We start from the raw sequence: 21926 nt of genomic DNA on the forward strand, positions 1-21926 counted from the left end.
GTCTTGTCTCCTTTAATTGCAATTTTACATATGATGACTTTCTCAAATGAAAAAAATGTGTAATTGACCTTAAAGAAAGTTGTTTCAGTTTCAACATATCAAGATTCGGAAGAAAAATTGATCAATATTTACAGAGATACAATCAATTTTCCATAAATTTGCTGACGTAATAATATGCAAAATCGTATTTTGAGTTCCAAGGCCATTTTATGATGACGTCAAGATGTACTTAATGGCCATATGAGACATGAAATCATATCTTCTATCCATACTCTATCTAAATATTTTAAAAAAGTGGCGGTCCTCAAGAATTCCAAAGAACTTTAATGGTTTTGTTATAGGCATGTTTTTGTCGATATATGCAAAATCGTATTTTGAGTTCCACGGCCTTTTTATGATGACGTCAAGATGTACTTAATGGCCAAATGAGACATGAAATCATATCTTCTACCCATACTCTATCTAAATATTTAAAAAAGTGGCGGTCCTCAAGAATTCCAAAAAGCTATAATGGTCTTGTTATAGGCATGTTTTTGTCGATATATGCTTTATTTTACAGGAGCTATAGCGCGCAAGGACATTTATTTTTAACGGACGATCATTCCGTTATTAATGGTCATAAACAGATAAAAATGGTATGAAATTGTTCGAAAAAGTATGAAAAATATCATGAAAGAAAAAATGACGACTCTATGTTGGGCACGAAAAATGCTAAAAATGGCCTAAAACATTTAGGAAATGAATTTGAGACGATTTGGAGCATGTTGAAAGTTTTGTGCGCGCAGACATGCGAATATAAGTTTTAACATCAACCTTCCTATCCCACCTTTACCATAATATTGAATCATTTGGTTTCTGGTAACTCTATCCATACCTTTTCTGATAAACCTATATAATGATATATTAAGATCATTAATAACCTCTGTTGGTGGATCTGGAATATTAAATTCAAATACGTTAACTTTGAAAGTAGGAGGTGTTTTTATACAACAATGACCCTTCCTACAACAGTAAGATTTCTCTTAGACCACTGATTTATCAAATTCTTAATAGACAACAAAACGTTCTGGTAATTTGAATTAATCATTTCATCCAACTTAGTAGTAAAGAATATACCAATCGGAATTCTTCGTACAAGTCAAATAGTTTTTTGGTTTAGAGGAAACTAACGGTTACTTAATAATAAAAAGAACCTTTAGCAAAAACGAACCTTGGGAACATATGATTATCACAACGACTAACATTAGGAGCTCCCAAGTTGTTACCAGTGGTTGAATCTTTGCATTTTCCCTTTCTTTGAGATTACCCCTTCATCTCTTAAACGTAAATTAATCAAAACAATATGTTTAGCCAATGTTGCCCTGGAAACTGAGGAATAAAACTACAAACATTAATTTGTAAATTCTATGCTACAACAATTTTACTTTTGACAGGTAACACCGATCCTTGCACCCAACCAAACCTGTGTGTCAATGGTGTCTGCAGTCCTATTGGACAGGGACAGTACGAGTGTGAATGCCAAGATCATTATGAGGGGATCTATTGTGATGAACCAACTCGTAAGTCATTTGTTTGGATTTACTTTTAAATATGTTAAATGTTAAATATCTTAAACGTATTATGTTTTGCAAATCCATGATTCACATCGTTTCGTAAAATGGTTGAATAGGAACTAAAATTTTGAAATTGATTAGACTCATTGTTTTACCCTCAGAAATGATGAACCACCTTTTTATTTCAAGATAAGTATTAAAATAAAATAACTTTTCATCATCTCTGGATATGAAAACAAAAGTCGAATCTTTCCCCCTTTTAGTGGGGGAACTTTTACTTATCTGTCTTCGATATTCATTAATGCACATTTGTCACTATCTATCCAGGTGTAGAAAATAGATACATGTTAGGAAGCTTTCCTTAAATGCTTTCAGGGCCTAATAGCAAGTGTAGGGCTCATAATACTATTTTGTTGGTGCCATAAGCATCCCATGGGTATTTACAAATATGTTAATGTAGCTGTAATCATCATTATTAGTAGTAGGAGTAGTAGTAGTAGTAGTAGTAGTAGTAGTAGTAGTAGTAGTAGTAGTATAACGAGTAGTATTAGTAGTAGTAGTAGTAGTAGTAGTAGTAGGGAATGTGTATTTTCTCTATTCATATAATCATAATTATTATTATATAGAAAAAAGATACCTGTTAGGAAGCTTTCCTTAAATGCTTTCAGGGCCTAATAGCAAGTGTAGGGCTCATAATACTATTTTGTTGGTGCCATAAGCATCCCATGGGTATTTACAAATATGTTAATGTAGCTGTAATCATCATTATTAGTAGTAGGAGTAGTAGTAGTAGTAGTAGTAGTAGTATAACGAGTAGTATTAGTAGTAGTAGTAGTAGTAGTAGTAGTAGGGAATGTGTATTTTCTCTATTCATATAATCATAATTATTAGGTGATACGTACGTAGACGTATCACCTTTTGATTTCGTCAAGATTTTTATTATTTATTTATTTATTATTATTCTTCCTCGAATTTGTTCGCAGGATATCTCAAGACTGAACGAAGCCATTGTTATGAATCTTTCAATGATGATAGATCTTAGTCTAACTTAGAACTGCGTGACTTTTCAAAGACTCAAAGTAATCGTGACGTCATCCAGGCGCCATTTTGTGAAAATCAACTAATGATAATATCTTTATAACGAATAATAATTTTTCATTCATATTTATCATGATTAAGATCAATATCCGTCCAGTCAAGTTGAGGTCAATAAACGTGCGTAAATGCGCGCGTGCGCGCTCGTCCGCGCGTTTACGCGCGCGCAATAATTAAAAATGCTCTAAATCATCCCAAATTTTTTTTGCATACGTTTCAGGCCATATGGAGCATTTAATTAAAAAAATTACGCACACGCGCATGCGCGCGCGTTTTCGCGCGTACTGGCATTTTGCAACATAGAATCGCCGATTTTTTTCGTTCATCATATTCGGTACATTTTTCCAAGCATTTTGATAATTTGTTCACCTTTTATTAACGCAATGAGCGTCCGTCAAAGTTGACAGCACGCGCGGATTTGCGTTATCTTTATCCACAATACATGGGCAAAAACATGCCTATATAAAATTCATTGTAACTCTTTAGAATAGATAGAAACTCCTAATATTTTGTCATATTTGGATAGATTATGAGTCGGAGATATGATTTCATGTCTCATTTGATCCTCAATTAACTCATGACGTCATCATAATGGCCTCCAAACTCAAAATTTTAATTTGCATATTATGACGTCAGCATATTTTTGGAAAATTGATTGTATCTCTGTAAATATGGATGAATTTTCTTTCAAATTTTGATATGTTCTAGCTGAGACAATTTTCTACAAGTATAGTTGCCACAATTTTTCATTTTGACTAAGGCATCAAGGCGTACTTTTGTGATTAAAGGAGGCATGTCAATTTTTCACATTTTGCGTGTATTCTCTATGGGACATGACTTTTTCTCAAAACTGGATTCTACACTCCTGTCTTTTGCGAGCGAAATCTCCCATATTTTAGTTTTGTTTTCGCTGAGCTTCGAATATGTTGTAGCTGAGACAATAAGCTATCACACGTGTGCCTTTTATATTTCGATCAGATGCCGGGATTATGCTCATATTTCACTTGCAAAGTAGGATTTCTGAATTCCATTTCCCGTTTACGTGTAATTAATCGCTATGGGAGATGTTTTGTTATATCGGTAACGCACTTGACTTCCAACCTCGAGATCCCTGGTTCGATTCCGGGTGTCTCCAACACTTTTTTTTTCCTTTTGACCTTCACTGTACCATCTCCTTTGATTATTTAAACACGTAGAATCACAAATAATGTCATAAACAACACTTTTTACTTTATTATTACCCTATTATCACTTAATCCATTACTTTTTGCGTGTAATCCCTAAGGGAGATGACTTTTTCTCAAATCTGGATTCTACATTCCTGTCTTTTGCAAGCAATATCGCCGTTAGTTCTGCTTGGATTTTGTTGATTTTTGAGTATGTTGTAGCTTAGACTATATGCTATCTAACTCAATTCTTATATTTTCAATAAGATGTCAGGATTGCGCTCATGATCATGATCATTATCATCATGATCATCATTATCATAATGATGAAAATCATTTATCAATTACATTTTCATTTCTTTGAATAAGATAAAATCGTCAAAAGGTGTTCTTCATGATGTAAATTAGAGTCAAATGTGTAACTGGACACTGCACAGGGTCAAAGGTCATATATTGTTGCAATCTATCTTCCCTAGATCCATGATGATCAAGGAGACACAATTTAATCTTGACATATGAATAGATCATAATGGGATAAGCATATAAATGGGAGAAGCATTTTACAGAATAATATATCGTGTAATGCATTATTCGTTATGTAAACCATTATCATACGTATCACCTAATTCGTCTCAGTGACGAATTAAAGTCTAGTTATTATTATTATTATTATTATATATATAATAAATTGTTTCTTTTATAGCGCTATATCCAATTTACAACTGATTAAAGCACTTTACAAAACAATGGTTGTCATCATCATCATTATTTTCTACATCATTATTGATATTGAAATTACCTCATTCACCGTCGTATGTTCTAATTCCTACCTGGAATATAGTTCCTTTGGAGATTTCTGTCCATCCGTCAAGCCAGATAGTCATCATCAATGCCAGAGTGGAGCTGACATGTAGTTTCAACAATGCCAAGCGATACCACTGGTACAAAGATGATGTCCTTTTGCCCAACAGTGAAAACCAGAATCCTTTGATAATCATGTCTGTCTCGCCCAGTAACATCGGGTATTACTTCTGCCGAGGCTCAGGGAGACATGAAGAAACTTTAGACACGACGCCAGCATCTGTATATGTCAAAGGTAAAAGCTTTGCATGAGGCCAACAAAAGAAAAATAACAAAATTTAGGTTTGTGTCTAGCTTTTAATCAAGGCGACCTGTGTACTCTAGCCAGGTTTTATATCTGCTCTCGAAAAAAGTAGAATACCCTTGTTATTGCGAAAAGTTTCATGCATGCAGCATGGATGTGTGTGTGTATTGGGTTTTTACAGACGTGTATCAATCTGATATGATTATTTACGTCTGGGACCGACCTTTAAACGTCACCATCCGAAAGACGTGACTCAGTTTCGAACCTGCGTCCTCGGCTGAATCAGTTTGTAACTTCCACTTTTTAGCTGGATTACAGGCGCACGCCACAACGCCTAGTTGTTGCAGCATGGAGCTTGCAGGTTAACGTTATAAACGATTGAAATATCCTCAGTATCAAAACAAAGTACTTTAGGTCTGTGTAAATTGGCCTTTTTTCCTAAACTTTGCAAATAATCATCAGGTTTTTGCTGATCCGTTTTACCTTAAACATGCTCCGACAAAGCTCCCCTCCCCTCCCTCAGTGCCCTTCCCTTAATCTACCATTGATTCCTGTTATGTATGTTTGGATTTTCAGATCTTACCAATATAAAAGTTTTGAATGCTAGATTTGCCATTTCATTCCGCGATGAGCTTTATGACCAAACTTCTAAACTCTATAGAGAAACGGCGTTCAACATCAGCACCTATGTAAGTATATCCTAAACATTACTGATGCATTTTAATAGAATAGTTGTTTATAACTTAGAACCAAGGCTCTTGCCTTTTTGTAAATATTATGTTATATAATTCTTCATCTTTTATTTAGTGTAAAATACCAAAGCTTTGTATATAAGCAGAGAACATATTTACCCTAGATTTATTGCTGTGATACTTTTGTGTGTTAATGGTACTAGACACGATTAGCATTAAATGCTATTTTCTGGTCCCATTTATCCTTTCAATGTTAATTAATCATTCACATTTGATTCTTATATTGATGTACTTTTTTGTTTTGGATAATAAACTTCAAACTCAACTCAACTCAAACTTAACTCATATTTGAAATGCCGACTACGTTATAGTTGTATTCTGCAAGGCAAGGCCTAATATTGTTTTGGGTTTAAAATGTACAGTTTAATTTTAGAATGCGAGTACATTATAAAACAAGTTTCCTAGCGGCAATTGGTAAAGGCTGATTGCATGTACATGTAACATAAACATTATCAGCTATTCTCATCATTGTCTCACCTTCCGGTGGTAGAGACTATGCTAAGCCACTAATGGATCCGAAAGCATTCTTTCTCCGTCGCCTGTGACAAATGTTAAAGTTTACGTGCAAAATTAGACTCTCTCGTGACAAAAATTATGCTGCTGTCGAGGGTTACGTTATAATATAAGGTCAGAGCTTATTTTGTGGGCCTCCCTGTGACAAATAACTTAGCAACTAGCGATAATGTTTTCGATAACTTTGCAAATGTTTATTCTACTGTGACCATACTTGCGTCATATCATTTTCGGTTTACCGGTAATAAGCTTTAAGTTTTTACTCTGAATACAATGGTTCGTAGGTGCAACCCAAACTTGAGTCAGTGATGCTCTTTCACATCATTTATGTAAATTTGGTCAGAGATGCGCGAGACACATCTGGCTTATGCCTTGCATTTCGAATTTGATGGGTTTCAAACTATTAGAACCAGTATTTTCTGGGGAAAGTTTTTTCTATGACATTCTTGCAACATGTCCAAACTGAGGCAACAGAATGAGTAAGCTCACAAATTTCTTCTCACCTTTACCAATTATATACTCAACCTTCTCATTATTAATTGAAAAACTTCATGATACACTTTATATCTCAGCAAAAGCAGCCCCGACATTCGAACAGCCACCCCAGTTCTTAAACGGCACCAGTTCATACTGATGGTACAGATAATTTCACTCAGTTCTCCAAGATTATTCAAAATGCAGTTCTACCACAAGTATAATTAACTTACAAATAAAGGTTTTCCGCTATGACGTATACTTTTAGAAGTTACAGGGAGAGTACCAGTCTTAAACAAGGACATATCTATTAAACGTTTTACCTTTTTTATTTGTCGTTTTTTTACCTGTGTTAAGGTGGAGCAAGGCCTCCGAACCAGTACTGGGTTGGAGGGCGTATCAGTAGTATGCAGAGCCCTAAAACCAGGAAGCGTCAAAGCTGACATGAATATCTTCATCGAGCCGACCAATTTAACGGCACTGGAGACACAAGATCTTTTTGGACTATCTCTCGAGAGTCTAGCCAATGAATCAAATGGTTTTCTCGATTCCAACACCATTTCAGTTCAAAATAACGGTACCAAGTTCATTCATATACATGTAGTTCTAAAGGTCAATGTATATATATCCAGCATTGTGCATGGGGTATCCATAGAGAGATGTCAGGTAGGGGACGCGAAAAGCCAGGGGTCACGACGTATTTTGTCTCGCCTTTGTGTTATTACTCATTGCAAGTATTTATTTTACATGGGCCGTCAAAGGAGGGGGTATGGCTAGGCTGGATACGGCACTGAACTGGATGTGTGGCATTAGTAAATTGATATGCATGAGTATTACACACACAAACACAAACACACACGTACGCACACAAATGTACATAACAATTATATAAGCTATATATATATATATATATATATATAGGCGTGAAGAAAATGGTCTAGGAACGTGAGACGTGGCTGTACTTTATAATTGTATTACGAGCTTTTGGCTTGTGAGGCTTTCTTCAGATTCTGAAGTGCAAACACATACAAAAACAAATACATTGTATGGACAAATATACATGTCATACAAACTTAATATCACTCAATTATAATAATCAAGCATCATGATATATTTACATACACATACATGTATGTGTGCGTGTGCGCGCGCATGTGTGCGTGTGTGTGCACATGGTCATTCAAAGTTTTGCGGCCTTGTGGCCCTTCATTTATGGTCATGTGATTGCATTGTGAAAGAAACGTTGTGGAATCGATCAGAAAAGGTTGATCATCTAGCATATAAGTATGGTGTGTACTGCAAGGTTCTGGAATCATCAAAATGATAAGAAATTTGCCCCAGTCTTGGTAAAGTTACAAGCACTGTACACAGAAAGATATATATGGGACTACGCACATGTGCGCGACACGTGCGTAATATCTATCAGGTCCAAATAGATGTAATAATTTACCAAATATATCAATTAGTAGGCGGTTTCTTGGCAAAATTTGTATGATCACTTATTAGTCAAAACATATTCTTTTACATGATTTGTAATAAGAGCTTCCATTTCCTTTTTTTGAAATTGGGGCGTTTCCAATACTGGTCTTTACCTTTAATTATCATTCTTGTTTATATTTATCAAAATCTATGTCGGTTGAGCCTTTTTTTTCTTTTTGATGATTTTTTCTTTCTTTTTGTGAAGCTATTTGCCAGAATATCTCATGGATTTCTCCTCGGTTTGAAAGAGTCGAATTTCCGGTGGGTGAAAACGGAACATGGGCAGATTCAACAGGAATGTGTCCTTTCAACACTACTAAAGGTTGGTTTTGATGGTCATTCATTTTTTATTCGAGGAAGTGGACGAGGCATTGAGTTGAATAGCACGACTAATATGATAATTCTCCCTAAAGGTTTGTTCAGATATGGAGTGATAAACCGCCGCAAAAAAGACACCACAGGTTTTGTTGTTGTGAGGTCTTAATGAATTGCAACTGCGCGTAGCAAATGTCTTTGGCGTATGCACTTATCTCTGTGTCAAAAGAGATAGAAATGTGATGCGTATTACACTTTACGTCATCATGAAAAAACAAACCGCTACGGTTTTGCCACGTCATATCTGAACAGGCATTAAGGCTTGCAAAAGTAGCTCTAGATTATGGACGACAATGAAGCTATAACGTAAATTCTGTTTAGACTGCGATGACAGTCGAATTGAAAGAGACTCACTCACTTGCAACACTATTTCCAAAATATCCTCGATATCATGATGTCAAACCGATGTAGCTACTTTCCCTCCGGTATTGAACATCAGCAAATCAAGATGAGGGCTTGGATGCTAAAAGCCCCTCCCTATAGATATTCAAGCCCCCAAACTTTTTTTGGAGTAAATCTGAATTTAAGCGAGGCACACATAGAAAACATGAATGCAGGAACCCCAAGCCCCCAGCCCTCAGACCTCAATTAATATTCTACATCCGGGGGATGTTATTGAATGTGTTGAATAGTTCCAGAGTCATGAATTACTTCAGAAAAATTTCATAGACGCTACTTCTTTACTTTATTTATGTCTCCTTTCTTTTTATATGGTAATAGTTGTTTGCCAGTGTTCTTTTGATATATATATAAAAGATATATGTGTATTTCTTTTATACCAAACAGCCAATGAACCCATTGGACGGGCTCTGTGTATCGGCGATGGTATTACCCAGAGCCAGTGGCAACCTGTGGATAATTGCGGACCATTTAGAAATGTCACAGATATTCTCACTGAAATTGCACAGGTTTTTGGAATTTTTTTCTTCAAATTTCAATCATTGAAAAGATGCTTTGTAATACCCTTCATATGTAATTCAATCATGTTTAGTAAAGTATAGATACCACTGATGATTACAACCTGGAGAAAGAAAAGACAATTATAAAAAATAAAATATAAGTATAAGATGACCTTTCATTGCGTAGATTTCACCCGATTTGGTACTTTATTTTTACCAAGTATTGTGTACATTTTTATTCAGTATTGTGTACATTTAAAAGCAATAAACATTCATTTTCCTTTCTTACTCAACTTTTTTTTTTAGAGTGTATCCTTACTTTACATTTGAAAACTATAAAAGCATGCATAACAGGTAATGAATAGCCCATGGACAATCAATTCTACTGGTTTTAATTCCAATCGCAAATGCGCTGGACGATGTTTACTTAAAGGTAATGCAAAGTTTTGGGAAATTATGAAAATTGAATTAATAGTAATTCTTTAAAATGTTGATATACTTGGATGCCCCTGTGAATGTTTTAAAAGCACTAGAAAATTTAGCCCCTAAAACACTTCTGCTTTCAAGAAATTGAATGATACAAAATTTACTGTGCTCCCGGTAAATTTCAAATAATTCAAATAGCGTCTAAGGCCATTCTATGGTAGCTGCGACCATGAAAATCTCGGAATATGCAGTTCTGATATATAATTTCCAAACTGGAATAGCAAATTGATCGATTGTAGTCAAGAAACATTGTTTTAGTGCTAAAGTAATATCAGTCTTGAGAGGGCGCTATACAACATAAAGAATTCATTATTTTCACTTTTATTACTTGAGACTCGATTTCAACCAAGACAAAGATCATTGAATATTGTAAAATCGCATACCTGCTTCATTTCAACCAAATTCATGACCCCATACCAAAACTTTGTAATACCTTTAAGGCGGCAACTTATTCTCTGTCATATTCATTGACAATACTGCAATAGGAGCATTTGCAATAGGCCTACTTATTGTTATTAATACAGCATTTAAAACCATAAAATAGTTTGAAATAATAGAATTTTACTGAATTATTGCATTTGTAAAATGTTGGTGTGACAAGCGTGAACAATATTATAACTGCTAAATTCGTTTGATAGATACCGGTTCATTAGTTGTGAAATTAGATATTATGGGACACAGTGTTTTTTTTAATAATAATTTTTTTTTAAACATAATAATAAACTTATATGTCATTGCAATATTGTATTAAGGGAAACATGTTCGCTAATGTTATGTTACCTTAAGGAGGGAGAGTCGTATCACTCAACGTGTACATGCTGTATTGATATTTTCCCTTCAAATTGTAGGTAATTGTTAGTGAAGAAAATGCAGGTGAAGTTAGCCAGCAAATATCAGCTGTTACTTCCAACATCGAAGATATCACATCAGATGACATCTCGTTTGTGACACAGATAACATCCAACATTGTGCAGCAAAATCTTACTGGTGAAGAGGTATTCTGCACGATGCAAGACTAATCCTATTGAACTTGAAGTTGCGATTGTTGATGAATTTTATTATGTTCCGTTAATTATCTAATGGGGGAAAAATTTGACTCTCAACCAGTTTTAACAATATTGGACGCCTTGAAGCTAAACTACTGTGAATAGAGAATTGACTAGAGCCTTACCTCGTATCAGGCTCTTTTTTAAAATCATTTTGTATAATACTTTATTGGTTCTATGACTGATTGAGGCCTGTCACTGTCCTTTCATATATTTTGACCCCTTGGCAGTTGCTTCTTCCAGAAGTTGTGTAACAGTTTTAGAATAACAGCTGTGCTAAGGCTGTCATGTTATTTAATACCCAATCTTCATTCAGTTTGACTTTCAAGATTTGGCATTTTTCTCCTACTATACGGTAGTTTAAATCATCTTCATATTTTGTGTTTGAATTGACAGGTAACAGAGTCTATAACAAGTATTGTGAGCAATATAGCTCAGGTAGACACAGAGGAACTTGAAGCTGCAGAGGAAAATGGTGGGGCAATAAGTAAATTTGTCCAGGCTTTTGAGGAACAAATCAGTCGTGTTGAGGTTGCCGATGGTGAGATGCTCAACATTCAGCAGCCATATGTAGCCGTACAGGTGATTTTACATTGATATCGTAGGCTATGAAAAATAATTTGATTCAACCACTATAATATAGAATTTCATGTCCAAGTTATATAATTGTAGACATGGATATTCGAAATGAAAAGAATTGAAAAAACAAAACTGACACTGCCATTCGTCCATTCCCGTCTCATTCTATCTGGTGTCCAACAAGGCGCGACACTTTCACCATATTTGTTTTCATTTTAAAAAAGATCTACCAAGCAACATCATTATTTGTGCACGTTTTTAATTTGGGGGAAGCCTTACTTGAACGTCTTTGCATGGTGCTAATCGCCTCCGTCATTTTCAATCGTCGTCATCAATAATGATGATTATAATAACTATGATAATTATGATAATGATAACAATGATAATAATAATATGAATAACAATTATAATTATAATAGTAATAGTGATAATAATGACAAAACTAATGGAAATATTTTATAATGATATTAATAATTTTAATAATAATTAGAGTATTAATGATAGTGATGACAATAATACAAATAAAATCAATGATGATGATGATAATGATTACAATCTTCGATTTGTACCTTCGAAAGGTACTTGAAATCAAATACTCATGGTGTACTAGTGCGAAGGAGAAATCACAAAAAAGCATCTGCATTTTATACAAACTACAGAAAAATTAAATAAAAGGGAGCAATTAATTATATTTCAATCCAAATAGAAATAATTTTAGATCAATTTTAAACACCTCAACTGATCTGCTTTCAAGGGAGAACATTTCACAGCAAAGGCTATGCATGAGCAAAGGTACCCTCCCCCAGTTCTATATTTTTGGATGATAATGATAATAATAATAATAATTATAATTTTAAAAAAAATATTGATATTATTGTTAATGAATAAAATATAAAAATACAATAATAATGATAATGATAATAGTAGTCTTAATGTAAAATAAATATGATAATAACAATAATAATGATAAATGAAGTTCTGATTCAAATAACAGGTCCAGAGTGTACCTGCTGAGGACATAATGCGTGGTCTTGTGCTTTCGCTAGCTGGATCCAGTCTTTCAGACCTGACCAAGTCCAATATTACCATCAATGCTCCGACCCAAGATGACCGCGATGAGAACATTGCTACCAGACCAGACACTATTGCTCAGGTCAACATTCCACCTTCAGTTTCATCCATCATTTCGTCCACGGCCCCACTCTCGGGATCGCAGTCGAATGGCAGTAGTGGATACGTTCGGGTCAACTTCAATGTATTTTCAACTCCAGCCCTGTTCATTTCTAAATCATTGCGCACATTGAGTGCGGATAATGAAGGCTTCAATCGATCGGCTAACTCTCCCGTGATTTCTCTCAGTATTGGTCAAGGGAATATAGCAGCCTTGACCGAATCCATCAACTTTACCTTCACAACGATAATGGTAAGACCCATAACAATTTAACCCTTACTGTACTGGGGGGGGGGGGGGCCTGGGACATTTTCGTCGACATCGGATATACCTGTAAGGTGTTACATAACAATTAGTATGCGCATGTCATCAAAAATATGCTATAATTGCATATATTCATGTACAAGCAGAAATGTAAATACTATAAATTGATATCAAATTGCTTTTATATGTTTCTCAAAGTAACTTGATGTATTCCAAAACAAAAGAATACATTAGAAATAAAACAATAGATATAATAAGAAAGAAAAAACAATAAAATACAAAAGAAAATAAATATTTGAAAATTGCATCAAATTTGCATAAATTAACATTATTAATTACGTCAAAATAACTATTTTGTGTTAGAAAAGAAGTTTCATATGAATAATGGGTTTCAATTAACATTCAAAAAGTGGAGTCTGACCATTTTTGTAATGATTATAGTTCCCTGTATATTTCTAGATTTTATATTCATAATTTATGCAAATTAACCTATGCATTTTCAAATATCATAAAAATAAGGTAACCTCATGAATTAGAGATGAAGGAAACATTTATTCAATACATTTTCAACATTCTTCACAAGTCTACAGACAAATAAAAAGAGTTTTCTGTAAAATGCATAAAATTAGCATTTTGCATAATTAATTAGGCTATAACAACAAAATTTGCATATTAGGAAAAAACGAATTATACCACCTTGTTCCTTACGTAAATATCTACAAACATGTAAATTTTCGCGTTCATCGGACTTTCGACGGCCGAGATCATAGGGGGGGGGGGAGGGGGGCAGAATAACGTTTTTTTTCATATATTCAGTTCAAATCAATTCTAGTTATTTTGCCAAGCAATAAAAAAAAACAGCTTCATGGTAGCAGGTGGTCCTTATATGCGGCTGACCAAATAATTAGATATAAAAAGTCTCATGATTTAATTTAAGCTATAATAACAAGTAAATCAAATAACAATGACATGTAAAATATAATGAGTTTAACAAACATTGAAATTTTTAGCTACCATCAATATAGGTCCATCAAATATTGTTTGTATTTACGTTTTAATAAAGTGTTAACAAATTTCAATTCACGTATTTCACGTGGTACAGCACTCCAGAAGCAAGGTCCATTATACATCAGTGAATGTTTATATGAAGTTGTATGTACAAGTGGCAAGTGAAAATTATCAGCAATTCTAATACTATAGTGGATTATATTACAATTTAATGTTAAACATTATACGTATTTCAATCTATTTTCTTTCTTTTTTCCCTCAGTATAAATGGGCTTTTAAACTAAACCAATCAAAATTACCATTCAGTCTTCTTTCATGCCTTATTAACAAATTGTATTATAGGTCTATGCAATTCTTGCTTTTCTTTTGTTATTGTTGTGTAGCCTGGATACATGAATCCCAATTGTTCATTCTGGGATGAGGAGCAGGCAGATTGGTCCCAAGATGGGTGTGTTCTTGTTTCTGGATTCACATCATCTGATGATGAGGAGAACGTGCGCTGTGCGTGTGATCATCTTACCAACTTCGCTGTTATAATGGTCAGTGAAAAGCAATTAGGCAATTATTACACGTGATAATCCTCTTGATGAAACTGGGATAAAGTTGGTCCTACGGATTAAATAATATGGTCTTTGTACTATACAGTGCGTCCAAGAAAAAAAAACGAGATTTATCGAGGTTTTAACATAACTTAATCACAATCATAATTAATAAATGACACATATTTGGAAAGCTTATATCCTCCTCTTTCATTTGATGCAACTCATATGATGCATATTTCACGCATGAGTGATTACAAACAATTCAAAGAGAGGGTACCAAAAAGTCATTTGGCGGGCCCATTTCTAGAAAGTTCATCTTCTGCCCTTTCATATGACACCTCAATTAGGAAAAATGTGCTGGGAATAACAAAGTTATGTTTGTTTAAAGTAATGCTTGCATTTCCATAATTTTTTATTAAACAAATTCGTTTTCACTGGCTGCCTGCCAAAGCAACAAACATAGTTGACAAAATACTTAAGTCCGTTTCATTGACGACCAGCCACGCATCAGGTCCCTCGTCTTCTTTGTGCATGGCTGATCGTCAACGAAACTCCCGAAGAACAATGGAGTGTAGAGGTGGTCTTCAATAGGGTATGAAAATATTCTCACGCTTGAGATCAAAATTTTTTTGAAGGTGTGTTGTCTTGTGTGGAAGGTAGTAAAGTGACATTCTTTTTTTTTCCCGGCAGTAATATAAAGTTACACCACTTTCTATTATAATGAATTCCCAGTTTCTCAGTTTTCAATTAACGACACATAGACTTTATGAAAGCTGATGGATAAAAATCAGTTTTATTTGAGCATTCAAAGAAGATGTTTCAGTTTGGGCACACATTTCTTTCATGTTACAGGATATCCATAGAAAGGAGAGCCCTGACGAGAAGGCATACAACATCCTGACTTATATTGGCTGCTGTATTTCTATCTTCAGTCTTCTTGTCACATTGGCAACCTACCTGTGGCACAAGTGAGCCCATTGAGAAAAGATATGCAATCATTAATGTAATACAAAGGAGACAGAATATGTACTTATTCTCTGGTCAAATTCAAATGCCCCGAATTTTTTTTGAAAGTATCTGTGAATCAAACGATTTGTGAAATACGTATAAATCTGGAGCACGATTCTATCCCGTATCACTTCTGTTTGAACCAGCAGGGCTGTTGAGAACTACTATCAACAATGTATAGTTCATGATAGTAAGGGAAGGAGGAGGAGGAGGAGGAAGAGAAGAAGAAGAAGAAGAGAAGAAAAAGAGAAACAGCCATAATATGATTATTTGCTTGGTGATATAGGGGTGGTGTGACGAGGGTCACAAATAGGTTACAATATTAATTTGTTTGTATCATATCAATATTAAACAATATACACTAATATTCTACCAACTTTGTAAATCAAATCTTCTGCCTCTTGGTGTGCAGTTTGCATATAGAACAGAATCCATATTCATTTCGAACATTCCACTTTGACATCGTCCTGAATAGTTCCACCCAGTTTGATTTTATTTAACACGCCTGACAATTCTGGAGATTTGTGCCCGATCATAAAAGAGATACGTGTATATAAGTTGAGCACAATCACGAAACTTCCTTCATTTTACAAACAATTTGCCCTTAATTTCACTTTGTCTTGATGTTTGACATTTCTGTTTCCTGTGTGGCTAATGAAGTGATGGTAAATCTGAACATGTATGGTACAACATTGCTTCAACGCTTTCATAACCGTATTCCGATGTTGCAATCTTGATAGGGATTTGAGGACCAAACAGACTAGCCAGATCTTCATCTGTCTGTGCCTGACCTTGCTGTGTCTCTACACGACATTTGTCATCATGATCTCTCTGGAATCTCGTAAGGTCTTAGCTGGACCCTGTGGGTTCCTGACGGCCCTAGTTCACTACTTCGTTTTGTCCTCCATTGCATGGATGGGTGTGGAAGGGTACAATACCTACCTCATCATTGTAAAGATCTTTAACACCTACATCCAGAGTTTTATGGTCAAGGCTTTCTTAGCTGCATGGGGTAAGATATTTCTTTCATTAAATATTTTGTTCTGCAATCAACTTTCAGCAATTTAAAACATGATGAATGGGTGATCAAACATAATTCTTATTCATATAACACAGGAAATATTTACTTGTCTCTGTTTTCTAAAGAACTAAATAATTCCAAAACTGGCAGTGTATTATATTCATTGTTATATCACATTACGACGGACTATAGTCCAACAGACATCATCTAAAGCTATCATCACAACCCAGAGCGGCGACCGACCGATTTGTAGCCTGCTCGGTCGCCCGAACTGGGCGAAATCCGGGAGCTTCTCAGGGCGGCGTCCCGGCAGTGACCGACTGATGACCTCCCGCTTACCAAGCGGTTTCCCACCGGCCTGGGGCTCATTTTAAAGAAACTGCGCGGCGGCCGGCCAATGATCGGCGGGGCACCAAAATACGGGCGGTGGCCAAGCGGTCGCCGCCAGGGCACCGAGTTAATCGAGCATTCGCCGTCGAGCGATTTAGGTCAAAGGCTGCCGACTAATTTTGCACTTGCCGCCCAGTGATCGACTGATCTCCAGGCGGCGAGTGAAAAAAGAGTAGGCGCTGCCGAATTGTAACTCTGCGCTAAAACTTCAGCGGCGACCAAGTGATACCCTAAAAATAAACGGTGCCCGGGCGAAATTGGCTGAAAACTCGCAGCCCGGCCGCCGAGCAGGCTACTTTTTGTGTTGTGACCATAGCTTAAATGGAACCAAAACCTTGATACTAAGTTACTTTTATTGTAAAGTTTAAAAGATTTGAATAAATTCAGTGAAAATTTGAACAAAATCGGGCAAGGAATAAGGAAGTTAGAGCTTTTTGAAATGACTAGTCATTAGAGGGCGGTATTCAATTTGATGACATCTGTGGACAAGTCTCCATGCCTTTTGTACATAATTTCATGTTTTTGAATTTCCTTCTTTCTTGTGATTGAGATAATCTACTCCCCTGAAAGCAAGATATAGAATGCAAAATGATATTCTACTTCATATGTTATGAAGTCGGATCAAGAACACAAATAAATATGAAGAAAACAAAAAAAATATGAAATTTTATGTACAAAAGGCATGGAGACTTGCATTGTCCACAGATGATGTCATCAAATTGAATACCGCCCTTTAGTGACTAGTCATTTCAAAAAGCTCTAACTTCCTTATTCCTTGCCCGATTTTGTTCAAATTTTCACTAATATTTTTCAAATATCTTACATATTACAAAAGTAACTTAGTATGAAGGTTTTGGTTCCCTTTAACAATGTTCATACTGTAGATTCGTCGTTGTTGTCATTTATGTTTAATTTCCTCATTATAAGTATTAAACATGGCATGCGATTCGTACAAAGACGACTCTAAACCCCAGAGACTATAAAAATCAAGATATCTATTCAATTTTAAAATAATTATTGTGTCACCATAACCGTAGTAAAAACTTGTGAGCTGGACAGTACAACGATAACATGAGTAGGCCTATTAGAGAAACAGAGAAAGGAATGAGCTAAGCCCGTAGCCAATTTAGGTGTATTATCATTTATGAATGATTATAAAATGTAATTCCTTGTACATGTATGTCATTTCAGGAATTCCTGCACTTATCGTGGTTCTTACCGGAGCTGTTGCTAGAGACTCTTACGCCCATGATGATCTGTAAGTGGTACCGCTTGACAGTTTAGCTGGAATATTGGATTGCATAGCATAAAGCATACCACATGATCTTCAAATTTCGGATTCAGCAAAATCACGTTTCTGTACTTTGGTATCTCATGAGTTAGCAAGATTGCAATTGTGATCTGAAATTACTATTTCGACATCACTTTCGTGGGTATGTGTTGTGATCCAAGCTCTAGAAAGGTCACCAAGTGAATGCAGTCACCACACATACAAACATTTCAGTTGTTGTTAGTAACTCATGGGACAACAAAGCTTGGACTTGCCAAAATCAATAATGCAAAATTATTTACAATGTCAAATTATGAGTTAAAATGTTTCAAGGACTCTGAAGATTTTGTATAAATGTCGCTAAGATAGTCAGTACTTATTGACTTTAATAATTCAGTCACTTTACAAAATGCATATTTACTATCAATAGATGCTTTCTACAATTCTGGGCTCAAATCGGTGGTCTCCTGATTCCCATGTCCATCATCCTCCTCATCAACATCGTCATCTTCATCCTGGTGGTGCAACAGTTGATCCGGTCAGCCAATTTCGCTGGTCGGGTGAAAAAAGAGGCTAAGGCAGAACGTCGGGAGACTATAGTACGCGTCCAGAACGCGATCTGCATCTTGCTCGTGCTCGGTTTGACCTGGGTCGCTGGATATCTTCTTTTGATTCCAACATTTAGTCAGGTAAATTAGCCAACTAGCTTCAAGAATAACTCATGTATGGTATTTATCACTTCTAAGAAGTATCTTGAAAACTCAATTATGATAATTACATACACCAGCAATACCTCTTTAGATTTTTAGTATCTGAAGTACATGAGAGAGAATGCCATATACCTAATTATTATTTATGAAACATTTGTGTTTAACAGGTGGCTCAACCAATCTTCATCATCCTGAACTCCTTCCAAGGATTTTTCATCTTTCTACTCTACTGTGTCCGGAAGCCTCACATCCGTAAGAAATGGGGGCTAACTTGTTTCGACAAGTTCGTAAAGAAAGAAGCAACCACCTCCAGCGGTGGGGTAAGCGTGACGGCGCTATCCTCGTCAGCTGGAATGAATAGCAATTTGCGCCCAGGAGCCTCGGATAATTACTTTTTGCCTACCAAAGACGACAATCCCGATCATATGTGTATGTTTAATCCGACCTTTGATGATAGTCAGGTTGAGGAAGGGGTCATACCACCCATGAACACATATATCCAGAGTTCCACAGAGGAACAGAAGAAGGACACGGATCGTGATGCAACAAGCGCTGATGTTGTGGCGGTAAGTCTCCATCTTGATGCATCTATCCCAATAGCCACTGAGAGAAGTGACGGTGTTTCCTCCAACACGGATGCTGACACGGTCATTGTAAATCTGGATTCAACTGATGCCAGGAAAGCTACCGAGGGTACCGATGATGTTACTTCCACCAACAATGATGCTGCCGTAAGTTCCCCTAAGGATGCAGAGAATGGCACCAAATACAATGAGAGGAGTAATGATGCTGCCGACAATCTTCCACCGGATTCAACAGATATCGACAAAGGAAATTAGAGCAGTGACATAGATGCCAGTAGCACCACCGATTTTGCAACTGCCAATGGCACAGGTTGGTTTTGACTATAGCGATGTATTCATTCTAATACTTGAGTTTTAAAAAAATTGTAAACAGCTTTTGTATTAATTTAGATTTAAGCAAGAAGAGGGTCTTAAAGAGAACATGATGTTATATTGGCATACTAGGCAGGGTATGGGTGGGCTGGGTGTCGGCTGAACCCCCATCCCTTTTCCCCAAGCATTTGGTATTTATGAGGCCTCTGTCTGGTATCGGGCCGGGTCACTGGCTGAGAACGCCAATGCCTTAACCACTACACCACACAGAACCCTCCCGTCCCCCTTCCCCAAGGCTTTTGCAATTACCAATAGTTCGTCACCACATATTTAGGCAACCAGGTGACGACAGTATATATATGTACATTTATATGTACCGTATGGAAGCATTCATGATCAGATGATTTTTGTTAAATAATGTTTAATGTTCTATTAGTCAGATAAGAGATATTTTCATTGTTGGAAAGTATGTTGATGATGATAATGGTACGAGGGTTTTTTCAATTCTTTTTAATCGCTTTTTGTCATGACATGATATATAAATATTGCGAATGAAAATTAGATAACAATGGTTGCGTAGCTTAAATACAAGGTCCCCCTTGCTGTCCTTATTTTCTTTTCTTTTTTGCAAAGTTTGAAATAAATTGTCTCCGCCGGGAATTGAACCAGGTCAGTGGCTGAGAAAGCGAATGCCTAAGCCACTAGACCACAAAGAACCCCCGAGCATTTTGCAATTACCACTATTCCGTCACCACATATTCGGGCAACCAGGTGATTGCCATTTGTCATCATCTTTATTATATTTCAATGACAAAATGATATCTTTTCAATTTATATGTACCTTATCGAAGTTTTCATAATCAGAATTTTTTTTATATGATATTTTGTGGTGTGTTACTCAAAGAGGAGGTCTTTCCATTTTTGAAAAAAAGTATAATGATGATGTTAATAGTACAATGATTTTTTTTGTTTGTCTTTCATATAATTCAAAATGAAATTATACTATGATGGTTGTGTAGCTTAAAGGAAAGTTCCCCCTTGTTGTTCTCTTTTTTAATTTCTTTGCAAAGGTTGAACATAAAAAAAATTCCGCCGGGAACTGGCAGAGAATGATCAAATAAATGATTTTCCATCAAATAGCGATCGAGGTTAATTGTCTCTAAGCCCTAATTATATTAAGTTACACTCACACAAATTAATGAAGAAATATTTTGTAATGAACATTACCGGAATTTACATAAAGATATACAAATGTAAGACAAAAATATATTGGTGCAAATGTACTCAGAAAAGTTCACATATGACGAAAGTAAGAGCCACAGGAGAAATACTTTTTTAATTAAATGTGCAAATGGTAGGCATTTAGGATAGCCTTAAAATGAGAAAAATGAAAAATAAGAATATCAGGCTTTACATGATGAGTTTTCATAATTAGTATTCTCAAATCAGTCGTATGTGATTTAATTATCATATTCTTGTTGTCATATGATAGAAATGAAATGAGCTTTTCAGTGATGTATATATTAATGATAGCAAATAATTTGGGAGATTATTGCGGATTATTGAGTAATTTACGAATACAAACTTAGGTTTTTATTATCACGGACACACTGTATTGTAGCTCGTTTCAATGTTGAATTGCTTAGTTAATTTCTGATACTGCTGATATATAACTTGAAAAATCAGAACATTACTGTTACTATCATTTGTATTATTGTGCGCAACAAGAAATTTATAAAAGCATGCTTATATAGTAATAAAGTAAATGGTGGAGTGGAAAGTTGGTATTCACATTGTTTTTATTAATCAACTATTTCATATTCGTATTTCCATTGCGATTTGACACAGTTGTCAAAGGTAGCAAAAATTGAAATAACAAGAGAGCCCCAAATCCACAAGATCAATATTTACAAGATCAATAGCATAATCTGGGTTGGATTTGTAATGGTATTTACTCAAAGAATTCCACATGGCAGCCGATCGAGTGACTGAATTACATGGATTATTACCGGGTAAAAGTACAAAAGACAAAAGATTTTACAAATTTATACATATACCATAGTAATATAATGATATAAAGGAGAATAATAGAGAGAGGGGGAGAAAAATTGAGAGACGAGACTG

The 21926-nt window shown here is 35.5% G+C and overlaps 1 protein-coding gene across 1 annotated transcript in view; it reads left to right on the forward strand.

The window, feature by feature from the left end:
- Positions 1-21582, forward strand: part of LOC100889158 — a 31071-nt gene extending 9489 nt beyond the window's left edge. The window contains exons 10-24 of the mRNA XM_030997161.1: positions 1434-1559; positions 4656-4910; positions 5496-5608; positions 7016-7235; positions 8343-8459; positions 9299-9420; positions 10746-10892; positions 11340-11525; positions 12517-12945; positions 14349-14504; positions 15360-15475; positions 16256-16527; positions 18118-18184; positions 18627-18885; positions 19074-21582. Of these exons, the coding sequence (XP_030853021.1) occupies positions 1434-1559; positions 4656-4910; positions 5496-5608; positions 7016-7235; positions 8343-8459; positions 9299-9420; positions 10746-10892; positions 11340-11525; positions 12517-12945; positions 14349-14504; positions 15360-15475; positions 16256-16527; positions 18118-18184; positions 18627-18885; positions 19074-19745 (3257 nt within the window). The 3' untranslated portion in view covers positions 19746-21582. The remainder of the gene's footprint in view (positions 1-1433; positions 1560-4655; positions 4911-5495; positions 5609-7015; positions 7236-8342; positions 8460-9298; positions 9421-10745; positions 10893-11339; positions 11526-12516; positions 12946-14348; positions 14505-15359; positions 15476-16255; positions 16528-18117; positions 18185-18626; positions 18886-19073) is intronic.
- Positions 21583-21926: the final 344 nt, after the last annotated feature.

The sequence above is a fragment of the Strongylocentrotus purpuratus genome, unplaced genomic scaffold (assembly GCF_000002235.5).
Source record: "Strongylocentrotus purpuratus isolate Spur 01 unplaced genomic scaffold, Spur_5.0 spur5_scaffold_4, whole genome shotgun sequence".
Classification (NCBI taxonomy): domain Eukaryota; kingdom Metazoa; phylum Echinodermata; class Echinoidea; order Camarodonta; family Strongylocentrotidae; genus Strongylocentrotus; species Strongylocentrotus purpuratus.